The following is a 12,115-nucleotide window of genomic DNA, read 5'->3' as shown; positions in this document are numbered from 1 at the left end:
AAGGGAAAGAAAGTGGGAGCTTTGGAAGTGGATGCATTTTTACCCATTTAACACTGAATGCCAGTTGCCCTGCAATTTAAGCAAGTCTGGGGGAAGGAGAAAAAGGAGTGAGGGGTGAAAGCATTTCAATTACTTGGCTTTGAAGGACCCTTCTGAATGAGAAAGAGACAGAAAACACTTGTCAAATGCAAGTTCAAGTGAAAGCCACTTCTGCCAATGAAGTGTGCAGATGGCTGTGGGGGTTCCGCTGAACCCTAACTGGGCCTCTATTATGTCTTTATTGCTCACAAAAAGGCCAGGGTCACCTCCAGTTTAGAATAAGTTAGCATCCTTTCCCACAGAATGACTCTGGTCAATCAAGCCAAGCAAAGGAAGTCTTCCTTTGAGTGACTGCTATCCCATCAGTGCACTGAAGAATTTTTAGAAAGGATAAATAGACACAAAAACCTTTGGTCTCATCCACACTACCGACATTTATCAGAAAAATTTCCCACCACTGCAGGCAACCTTGGGAGAACTAGGGTAGGCTGCTGGTGGCTGTCATCTGTGTCTGTTAGATTTCTCTCTCCTTAGGCCTGGATGATATGAGTCTAAAAATGGTACTGACAGCTTTCAAAATTTCACTAATAAGATGTGGCATGAAAAGCAAGTTCCACACCTTTATTTGTAGCATGAGCTCTCCAGAAGCATGGGAACCTTACCAGGCCAGCCCAGCCAGGTTTCCTGTTTCTTACAGCATCCATGTTCCATGTGTTTCACAAGCAAAAATTGCAGAAATTTGTGCTGACAGGCCCCTGTGGTACCATCACCTGCCCTCCCAGCGTTGCTCAAGACAATCCATCTGGAACATTCCAATATGATGTTCTGTGGTGTTGTGAAATACCAGCACTAATGCAGATGGCCTTAAAAAATGACCCAACAAAGCTGAAATAGGAGACTGGAATTTGTGTTTGTGGCAAAAATATTTCTGTATTCTTCATTTGAGAAGTTCACACCTAAGGTCACTAAACACTAAGAAAGGGTTCAATCAAAAGCAGAGGGAGGACTTTTTTCGCAGTGAAAAGTTAACTACCAAACCATGGCATATTGGCAATCAACTATCTTCAAACCATCAGAGAAACAAGTCTCTTCCAACACTGGTATAAGCCATTATTCATGAGATCACAGCTCCTGGGCAGTAAAAATCACCTTCCCTCTAGGTTAGAGGTAAGCTCTATGGCAAATTCAGCATTTTTCTCGGGAAAATACAGAAGAAAGTAGGAAAATTAAACCATAAAAGGTAACAGTATTTAAAGGCAATCACTCATAGCTATTGGCAAACAATACAGCCAGTAAGCTTGAGAAGGTTGCCAAGTTAAAGCCTCTCAACTATCCTACCTGCTAGTCTGACAAACTCAAAGTTACTCCAACTCCCACAAAAGCCAACTTTTTCTCAGCAATTGGAAAAACACATACTTGTTCTGTGCTAGAATATACATCAGGTTCTCTTAAAGGAGGGCTCATTTCCACACTCCACAGGTACAGAAGCCTTTGTACCACTACATACAAAATCCCCCTTTCAAATACAGGAAGCTGATCCCAGCAGTGGAAGTAAAGCAGAATTCTCTCCCTAGCAAGAGGAAAAGGGTGATTTGAAATTAGATAGCCTAAAAATAATTCTTCAGGGAGAAAGGAGAGCCCCAAACATGTAAAATTCAAATAATTCTTCAACTTTGTAGTTTAATGCATCCTCAGGATTTCCTCTCAATAAATATGGCTAAAGCTGCACATACAGAAGTAATTTCTGAGCACTCCACAAAGACCAAATTTAGAAACTGCCTGTCAGTTGCTTCTTTTTTAAGTTGCCCCTTTAAAAGAGTTTACAAAACAAAAGAGTTCCTGGTTAATTACACAAGATTTAGAGGGTTTTATGGCAATACAGCAGCTCTAATAAATCACAAATTGTTATAGATTAATGTAAGTTCATACTGGTAGAAATTTGAGAGTGGAAAGACTCAAAGGAATATTTAAACTGTATTTTTTTTTCACTTTGAAGCTATTTGATACAGTACCAAGTGGGGCATATAAAAGTTGATGAGAATGTTTGATCAAAACCATCCTATGGAGGGATTTCATTCAATCAAAACATTATTTGAGAGTTTTCTACTAGTGCATTAAGTGACATGACTAACACAGGTCACATCATCTCCTGTATCACTGAGGTGGGACAAGAAGTCCCTGCTGCAACTGCTTCTACACAATGGGGTATTGCTGCAAGGCTGGTTTTGCTCTACTTCTTTGCAGATGAGAATTTCTGGTTATTTATGATGCTGAAGGCAAGGTCAACTAATATGAACCTTGCACTTGGAACAGAGAAACAGAACTCCTTGATGTTTTTTCAATTCCTGAAAATTGGGGAAGGGGGAAAGAGGGAAGGCTAATCCAGTATCTCAGCACAACCTCTAAGAAAAAAATTCTCTTTACTACAGAAAAGATTCGCCTTTATTATGGAAAATCCATTTATGCTCAACAGTAGCCCAGACAACAGTCTTCACTTCAGACACGTAGCTGCCTTTTCCATATGTATGGCCTAGGCTGTGAAGAAAAGAACTGGCATCTTGAATTTGATTTGTAGTTAGTTATCTGGGAAATGCCAGCTTAAAGAATTAAGAATATGCTCATGGCACCTCATGCTGCCAAGGAGACATGGTACATACCTTGAGGACTGGAGCCCCCACACCCCTGTCAACTGGGCTGCTGCATTTCAGCCAAAAGGTGATAGAGACCAAACTAATTGAGTCTAGGTCATCATTCACCTGCAGAGGCACTCCACCATCCCCCCCCATCCTATGCCATCCAGAACAGCAGAAAAAAGTTTTCTCAAGAAAATTTTGCTGAAGAATGGAAACTTTTATATATCTCCAAGAGCAACACTGCTGAACACAGGATGGAACCAGCCACAGCTTGGGTGTGTTCCTTATAATAAACACTTTCTTCTTCAACACTGTCATACCTTTCACTTGCTCAGGGTTCAGATGCAAGCTCACCTGGCAGCTAACACTGAAAAGGGACAGGAGGAAATTCACTTTCATAAGTTTATCTTCTTCCCTTTGGTCAATGAGTCTGCTGCTCTGTGAGCACTTCCTTTCTACTTAGCTTAGAGCAGAAAGGTGTGACTCTTCTGTTCTGATCTAAAACATCTAATTCTGTGAAACTGGATCTGACTTTCTTCAACAGCTCCCACACTTGGCAAAAGTCCTCTTAGAAGTAAACAAAGCTCATGTGGTGCAAGGTATAAAATAACATATTGAAATGCCTAATTAAGCAGTAAGCAAAACACAGACAAACTGATCTTGTAATTAGAAGAGTGGAGCTAGAAGGCTCTGTGCTCCTGAACAGGATATGTGCATTGTTCGTTGGCAGATAGAGGCTGGCATTATTTCTGTGTTCCAGAAAGAGGTAGTATCACACCAGGAAATCCTGAACCACAGTTCAGGGTTTAGAAACATGTAACAGACTCAGAAGAGTTTAAATTCACTAAAAGCCATTAAGATCTGAAATCACTCACTAGTCTGACCTGCTGAACATTACAGATCATTGTGTGTCATCTCAGCAGTCTGCTCCACACTACAGCCTGGTGTGTACAAGGCTGGACAAACTGCAACAGCATTTCTATGATAGCAAATTAGTCAAAATCATTCCAAATATGCGGGAGCAGAAAATTCTTCCTTGCAGAGGAAGTTGAGATATCCCTGGGAGTCTGAACTAAGGTCCTTACTCCTGACCCCAAATCTGGTGATGAGTCTGGTGTTGCAAGCAGAGCACAGCCAAGAGACAGATGAGATAGTGGGGATTCTTAAACAAGAGAGAATAAAGATCCTCTTCCCCTGGCTGCCAGGTTTCCTTCTTCTTCCTACAGGTGCACACCCCTGTGAGGCTGTATATAATTTTGCAGAGATAGAATTTCTTTTAGTCAAAGATACAGCTCTTTTCCCTCCCTGAAAGTCTGTGCTCCACCCCAGAAAAGTCCCTCTGGGAAAAGCAAACTGATTTATCATCAGTCTTAACAAAGTCTAGAAACTGTCACATAATTCACGGAATCACTAGGCTGGGAGAGACTTTCAAGACTATTGAGTCCATCCCATGCCCTAACACCTCAACTAAACCAGGGCACCGAGTGCCACATCCAGTCTTTTTTTAAACACATCCAGGGATGGTGACTCTACCACCCCCCCCAGGCAGACAATTGCATTACTTTAACTCTTTCAATAAAAAAAGAACCCTGTAACAACATTTTAAGGTAATCCCTCCTCCAAATGACTCCTTCTATCTATTCTATAATGGCCATGTGGCTCCTGGTCTGAATCTAGTCTCAAGCTCACCAGTACAGATTATACCCCTCCAGAAACTTAAAAGACAATTGGTTATATACCAGATCTTTGGACACTGCTACAAACAGAGCTCTCATGTGATAAAAGTTGGCTGAACAGCTCCTCAGCTCCCTTCAAGTGAAATAAAAAAATCCCCATCCACCTACAACAGCATTCACGGTTTCTCAAGCTAAACACAGAGCGGAATAAACTGCATTTGGAAGAGCTGCCTGGAGTCCTGCATCCCTCATTATGGCTTTTACACCTGACAGCTACTTCAGATTAATAACAGCACAGAGGTTTATAATGCTCACAAACCACACAGACAATCCCCAACAAAAAAACATATCCAACAGCCACAAACATGTCACTTCTTCACTGGCATAGCTTAATGCCAGTCAGAAGAGCAGTGCATTGCAAACACAAAACCAGAAGTGGCAGCATCCAAAGGAGCTGCAGGAATACAGAGCTGAACAGAGCTCTATGAACTGTGGGGATGAGCACCAGGTTTGCCAGCCCAATTCTGACATGTGCTATTCAACATTAACACATTGTATGTCAACATCATGTGGTGCATATCACTTCACATATGCAGCACTTGCAGCTGGAAAGAATGCAATCTATCAATTTGTATCAGAAGTAAAAAATATAGGATGCAGTAATAAGTATAGGAGATACATATCTCATTCATCTAAGAACCACAGTGTAAGCTTCAATTCATAACATATCTTTGCCAGAGTTTTAAATTAAATCGAATGTCACTGAAAAGTTACAAAAAACCCCAGTGAAATTAAGGCTCCCTTACTATCATAAGTCAAAGTCATTTTATTAATGCACCTGCCTATTTAGACTCATCTAAGATTGTAGATCTGTTCTTTCAATTACAGAGATCCTGCATTCCTTATTTCTATATCCATTCAACTTTTCTGTTCTCATATATTAATAGAAATATGCAGTGTGGGAATTATTTACATTAATATAAGTATAAACTAGGCCTTCTGAAATGCATTTATATTTATAGAAAACAATGCTTTGAGATTTTTACAGCCAATTAGCATGTGGCAATAAGTTTAAATTAGATTTCTCCCTGTAAGATTTGCCTGTTTCAGTAAACCAGTATAGAATATCTTCCAAGTAGTTTATTACATTGCATAGGTTGTTTTAATCCTTTGCTGAAAAATGAAACACACACATAAAAAAATGTATCAGTTATGAGAAAATGCTTCATGTATAAACTAAACACGGCATCTTTTAGGTCAAGTAACTGGAAAATAAAGTATAATATGTTAAGTATACTTGGACTTGTTTAGAAAAACTAGCTTTAAGTTAGTTTAATTATTTTTTTTCTCCCCAGTACAATTGACTTCTACAAATTCCACTCCTATATTTAAGTTGCAAATTGTTCCAAATAGCCTTTTACATTATTTATTCAGAATGAGATCAACAACACACTAATTATAAAGCTTGTTTCCTGAAAACTCAAGGGCAGCCCACACAACTGCACCTGGGAAAGAAATTCTAGTGAGCTCCATGATCATCATCTAGTGCTGACTTAAAACACCCTATAAACTTGCAAAGACTTACTGTATGTGATATGTTATTGTGTATGTGATAGTTATGTGATTATGGATCTCCCACAAAAAAAAACAAATGAAGGACATTTGTCAAGAGAGGGGAAAGGGAAGAGGGCAATGAGGGGAAGCTGCCAGAAGGGATAGTCTGCTGAATGCTTATTCCAAGAATATTGCACAAGCTCAACTAAAATGCATACATAATGACAGGCAGCTGAAAATTTCATAATTGCTCATTATGCAACTATACCTTAGGCACTTTAAGCAAATATTGAAGAAATAATACATGGGAAAACCTGGCTTGCCATAAATTTTTTAAGAGAAGAATTAGGAAACTATACACGTGGGCCTTTGCTTCTCTCTCTGCTGGAATCCTGTAATCCTTATTAATCTGCTGTTTGTTCCTGGAAAGTAACTTTTCTCTGCCAGTAAAATCCAAAGTTCAGTTGGATTAATCCATGCCCTTTACTTGTAGCTGAAGCTGTGTGGACAAGCATGATTTTGACAGACACGACTCAAAATTTGCTATCTATTTTCTATTTGCCATACTCTTTGTCAAAGTAATTTTAAAAAATAAACTTAAAACCTGGGAACAGTGTTGCCACAGGGTGCCAAATTTGCAGCAAAAGCCCTGTAGGCTCCTGTCACACAAAATTTTGACAAGCCTTGCCAAGTGGTTTCTCCAGGATGCAAACTGCTTGCAAAGTGACTGGGTCCTTTGTGTTGCAGTTGAATGCTGCAGATGGGAAGGTTAGCAAAGGGTTTTGACAGGAAAGGGTAACTGCTGCTTTCACCCTGTGAAGTTCTCCATGCACAAATAAAACAATCTCCTGGTCTAGGGTGATGCTTGGTGTACCCTCAACAGCTCTGCATAGATCATTCTAACTGAGGAAGAGTGCACCAAAAAGTAATGTCACAGTGTGTTACCAGAACTGAACAAAACCACCCCTGAAACCAAACCACACACCCAGGGACATTCACAGGGCATTTCAGACCCAAGGTCCAGGAAAAACAGGACAGATGCCTTCAGCCTATCGAATTTCCAAGCTGTACAAAGTTCATTCACCGTTTAAGAATTTTAAATTCAAACAGGCCTTCCCAGTGAGAGTAAGATGACTCCCTGCAGATCTAGAATACCAGAAGCCAGAGCAGAATACCAAGCAGAGACACACACAAATATGCACAAGCTACATTCACTGTCATGTTTTGTTCTGTGTAGAAAGCAGCTGAAGGCATGCCATGTGATGAAAGCAATTCTCAATTACCATCTAACAGCAATTTGGGATCCCATCTTCTGCACAGACAAGGCAGCACCTTCTTTGCCTTCTGCAGCACAATGCAGCAGCAGAGTGCAACTTTCTGGACTGTGCAGGGGCAAAATACTGGGTTGCAAGACTTCCTTCTTCAGGAGCACTCAGCATAAATCTGAACGTCGTTTAAGATGAAGCAAGAACTCCTTCCTTGAAGTGCAGCAAGAGAGTAAACCACCCAAAACATCATCAGCTTTTTTGTCTTCTTTGGCTACTTAATAAGCTACAAAATAGTTACAGCTTACTATCTACCATCCCATTTATGCAGATTTTAGGTGATAACTGAAACTAAATTTATCTAGTAACATGCTTCAAGGTAGTTTTAGGTGTCTATTGGGAAAAAAGAGAAATCCCAATACCCAGCTGGGTCAACTACAGTATAAAATATAAATATGTATCCCCAACTTGAAGTCAGCTGATTTTTGTTTCTGACAAGCTGTGGATGCAACATACATACATACAGAACAAATCACTGAGACACAGTGGCTGCTACTAAAATGGCATGCTCTTGGCAAAAAAACACAAGCACAGGAAAATGAGTTTATGCTGAATGACTGCAGCAGCAAGTGAAACTGGAAATGCCCCACCTCAAATGACACACAGTGAGGTTTTGTGTGTATTAGGGCCAGTAGAGTAGCATGAAAGAAAAACAGAGTGAATGAAAAGCCCTTACATTGGTTTCTCTGGTTTTCCTAGACTTTGATGTCAAACCAAACAGGATTGCTGGATTTGCTGCCTGACAGTGAAGTAAGACAGACTGAACAGATTGCTTAACCCCAGGAAACAAAAGGCAACCCCAGCTATAAAAGGTGGCATCTGGAATGTTCTCTGTCCTGCAAGCTGAAAGGTAAGCGGAGACAGGATCTTTCTGGCAGTCGTCAAACCCAGTATTAGCTACTGCCAAACACTGAAGTTAAATTTCTGGACCTAGCAGACAGTCTAGTTTCCTCTCTTCCTGATGGCAAAATCTTTAGAAAGCAGTCATTCCTCAAAGTCTATCTAAATTATTTATCAAAAAATACTGCATATGCTACTACCCCAAGCAACATTAAAACTCAATTGATTTTGCAGGCCGTGACCAAGGTAGAAATTTCCCTCCTCAAATTCAGGCACAGACTGCCTGTATTGTTTTCAAAGCAGTAGGCACATTAAAAATTACTTCCTGTCCACAAATCTGGACATCACATAATTATTAACATCCTGAAATATGGCTTTCCAGGGCCTCCATATCCACTGGCTCCTGTACAAGAACCTTGCACTGTCTTCTGCATCCAGCAATTTTAGATAGCGGTTCCAAGCACCACAGACAAGCCAAAACATCTTTCAAACAAATTTTACCTGAGTGTCCCAATTTGTTGCAAAAGCCTCAGGTAAAACCTGAGATTTCAAGCAATTAAATTATACTTGGAGCAATGTAGGCATAACAAACATACAATTTCTTGCAGAAATTTTCTGAACCACATGAATGTACTTCCTTTCTTCTCAAATATGTCTTGTTATGCTAAGTATCATTTTAATATTAATGAAAAAACAGACTACTCCAAAAATGGGTAAACATACCCAAGAAAAGCTGCATATGAGAACTGCACTTGTTTCCTACAAATGCACCCAAGTATGGCTCTGTTACTCACCTCAATTTTATCTGTTTTTGCATCTCCCCAGTAAAGCTTGTTTTTCTCAAGATCCAGGGCCAAGCCATTAGGCCACCCAAGAGAAGTATTCACCAGAACTCGCCTTTCTGAGCCATCCAAATAAGCACATTCTATCTTTGGACTTTCACCCCAGTCCGTCCAATACATGTAGCTGTAAATAAAAATAACAAAAATAAATTTAAAAAAAAAGGGCACAGTTAATGCATGTAACAGGCAAGACAAAAGTTAAGGTCTGTGTTGCTTTTGAAAGAATTTGCTTTTTTGCTTCCCCAACAGCAGCAAACAAGCCAGCTTAAACATTAATCAGTGAAGACAATATAAAGTTTGAGCAGTAAATAAATTAAACTACTGAAAATATGCAGTGGCCCAATTCCTTCATAGCTAGGATAACACTGAAGACACAGAGAAAAGAAAATGCAAGCAAACACCCAATGAATAGGTTCATTGAGGAACAATATATTTAGAAGTCACCTTTTATGTACACAGTTATTAAAGGGATGAATCAAGGGAAAACCAGTAATTTCCTGAATATCTGACAAACGGTACAGGCATCATCCTGCAATTTGCATGTTTTCACTTTCAGCAGACCATAAGCTGGATGCCAAGACCTACCCCAGGGCTCTCACTAAGGACCAAACTCACCCCATTACAGGATTGAGCACTATGGCTCGAGGTTCATCTAGGTTTTCTGAGATGAGGATCTTCCTCGACGTCCCGTTCAGCCGCGTCACTTCGATGCGGTCTGTGCCAGTGTCAGTCCAGTAGAGGTTCCTGGCCACCCAGTCCACAGCAATCCCATCTGGATGGTTGATCTCCGTGGTCACAAGAGTCTGGGCTCCAGTGCCATCGAGATAGGCCCGACGAATGGCCCGGACATCATCATCAGTCCAGTAGATGTAGCCTTCCACAGGGTCATAGTCGATGGCGATGGCGTGTCTGATGTTGTCTATCTGCAGAATAATGTCAGTGAAATCCGGCATGTCCAGGGAAATCCTCCTCAAGTCAGTTCTTCTGGCGAGCAGCAGGACTTCCTCAGCACCTGGGGAGAAAAGCATTCATGGCATCATTTCCTTTGGTACTGATGTGACGATTTCTGTAGAGCACAGCAGGCTGTGAACTGCTACTGTCGCTGTAACAAGAAGAGATTTCCTTAAATAAGGACATCAAGCTTTCATGAAAATACAGACTTGCTTGTATTTTAGACAACAATCTCTCCCAGCCTTCTAAACTAATACAGACCATAGCAATCTGTCTCTAGAATCTAAAAAAAAATAAAATTTGGTGGGTGTAGGTCCAAATATTTCATCACATTATAGAGACTTGCTCAGCCAAATGTCTCAATAGCTCCATTAGTGCACAAGACAAGTTTTCACACATGCCCTATGCAGTAAATGACAGGGGCTGACAGAAGACTGGAGTATTTTGTAAACAAATTCCATTAATGATTTACTCCAGACAGTCCAACAAGAAAACAAGTCACAACCACAGCAAGTATTTATCATTTGGCCACAGATGATGCAAAACAATTTTAAGGCAATAGGATTGTTGCTCTTTTCTCTCCTCTGTTCTTTATCCCCCCTGCAAAGTTTTCCTGCTTGTGGAAAGGGTGCCAAACAACAACTTGGAGTACATTTCAAGGACAAATGGCATCTTCAGCGTTGTCTGACACTGAAGTGGCAACTTCTTTTATTAGTGCAAAAAGAGGACAGACAGCAAAATGTGCAGTTGCTTAATAAAGTTTCCCCACATCCACCCATGCATGCTTCAGTACAAAAAGAGAAGTATGTGAGGTTTTTCCTACTTCTGTTACCAAGTTTATGCTGGGCATTTTGAAAACTGACAAGGAAATTTTATTGTTTAGCAATACTCCAAAACTGGAAACCTAAATAAAAGTAATTTGTTGCATTTCATCCAGACCAGCAAACACCACTAAGAGGTGGCAATTTCCAGTTTCCCCCAACAGCTGAGATTGAATGAAAATGGCCAAGATGGGGACATAATCTTTTGAGCCCACTAAAAATAACAGAAATTCAAATCCTAATGAGAACATTCTTCTTATTCTGAAATATTTCATACCTAGGCATTCCTATGTAGCTCTGGAGACACAGAAGTTGAATCTATTGTACAACACAACCAAATTTATATTCACTGTGGGTGCTGGATTTGGCTCTGAGTTTGGAAATCAGGGTTTAGCCTCCACATATCATCTCAAAAGCTCTGAAAAGAAATACTGCTCAGGGCACTAGTGTATAATGACAGAAAATACGTAAAAGAGTAGTATTTTAATATCATTGAAGCACTTCAAACTACCTCAAACCATCACAACTCTTGGGTGAAGCAGTGCTGCTCTCCTCCTTGCCACAGGCTGCTTGTTCTCTCTTCTGTATCACCCGTCTCACATGCAAGCACAGCATGGCCTTGTACCATGGCTGTGTGCTGCAAACCACACCAAAGAGCTGATCCAAACAACAACTAACTCAGTAGAAATGAAGCCATCAGCCTAAGTTAACAACCAGACCTGCAGAGCTCCACAAACACTTGTGCTGGCACAGTGAGGGGCTCCAGCAAGAATGCTTCTCCCAGTCAGCATCAGCTGACAGGGTCTGGTAAGGACAGCATCACTTTGAGGCAAGGCGAAGGCAGAAGAGAGAAACAACTCAGAGCTGAAAAAAACCCTGGAGAAAAGGGAGGAATGAAAGCCCATGCATTCATGACAGCAAAGCAAGAGAGACACAGCAACTACAGCAGAACCAAATACCTCATGTAACAAAGTTTTATGTCTAGTTTCTATGCTTCTGAAATATGCTTCTGAATTACAGGAGTCAAAATAAAAACTGTTTAGTGCAAGTTAAGTAAAAATTCAGGCCTCAGAACTCAACGTGGGAAAGGGTGATGTATCTGGTCATCTAAGAGTTGTAGAGGCACAGAAAGGTTTTCAATTACACATTTTAAAAGACAGTTGAGGTGTTGGAGTTGCTTTTTATTTAAGAGAACACCTGGAACAACACATGGCCCTCTGTCTCAGGGAGGATGATGAGCAAGTCAAGAGTTTCAGGGTTAGGATTAAAGAGCAGAGCAGGCAGGGTGACGCTGCTGTGGGTGTTTGTTACAGGACACCAGACCAGGAGGAGCAAGCGGATGAGGTCTTTTACAGACAGCTGGAAGGAGCCTCACAGTCACACACCCTGGTTCTTATGGGGGACTTCAGCCCCCATCTCTGCTGGGGGAGCTGA

At 40.7% G+C, this 12,115-nt stretch overlaps 1 protein-coding gene across 5 annotated transcripts in view; it reads right to left on the bottom strand.

Moving 5' to 3' along the window:
• LRP5 (LDL receptor related protein 5) overlaps window positions 1-12,115 on the bottom strand; it is a 129,133-nt gene that overhangs the window by 52,203 nt on the left and 64,815 nt on the right. For all 5 annotated transcript variants that reach the window (XM_039728323.1, XM_039728324.1, XM_039728325.1 and 2 more), the window contains 2 exons: window positions 9,525-9,921; window positions 8,862-9,033 (listed from right to left, as the gene is read on the bottom strand). In XM_039728323.1, the coding sequence (XP_039584257.1) occupies window positions 8,862-9,033; window positions 9,525-9,921 (569 nt within the window). The remainder of the gene's footprint in view (window positions 1-8,861; window positions 9,034-9,524; window positions 9,922-12,115) is intronic.

Source organism: Passer montanus, unplaced genomic scaffold (assembly GCF_014805655.1).
Source record: "Passer montanus isolate IOZ18808 unplaced genomic scaffold, ASM1480565v1 scaffold65, whole genome shotgun sequence".
In the NCBI taxonomy this organism is placed as follows: domain Eukaryota; kingdom Metazoa; phylum Chordata; class Aves; order Passeriformes; family Passeridae; genus Passer; species Passer montanus.
Note: the sequence above shows the minus strand (reverse complement) of the source record. Positions and strands in the feature narration are given on the sequence as shown.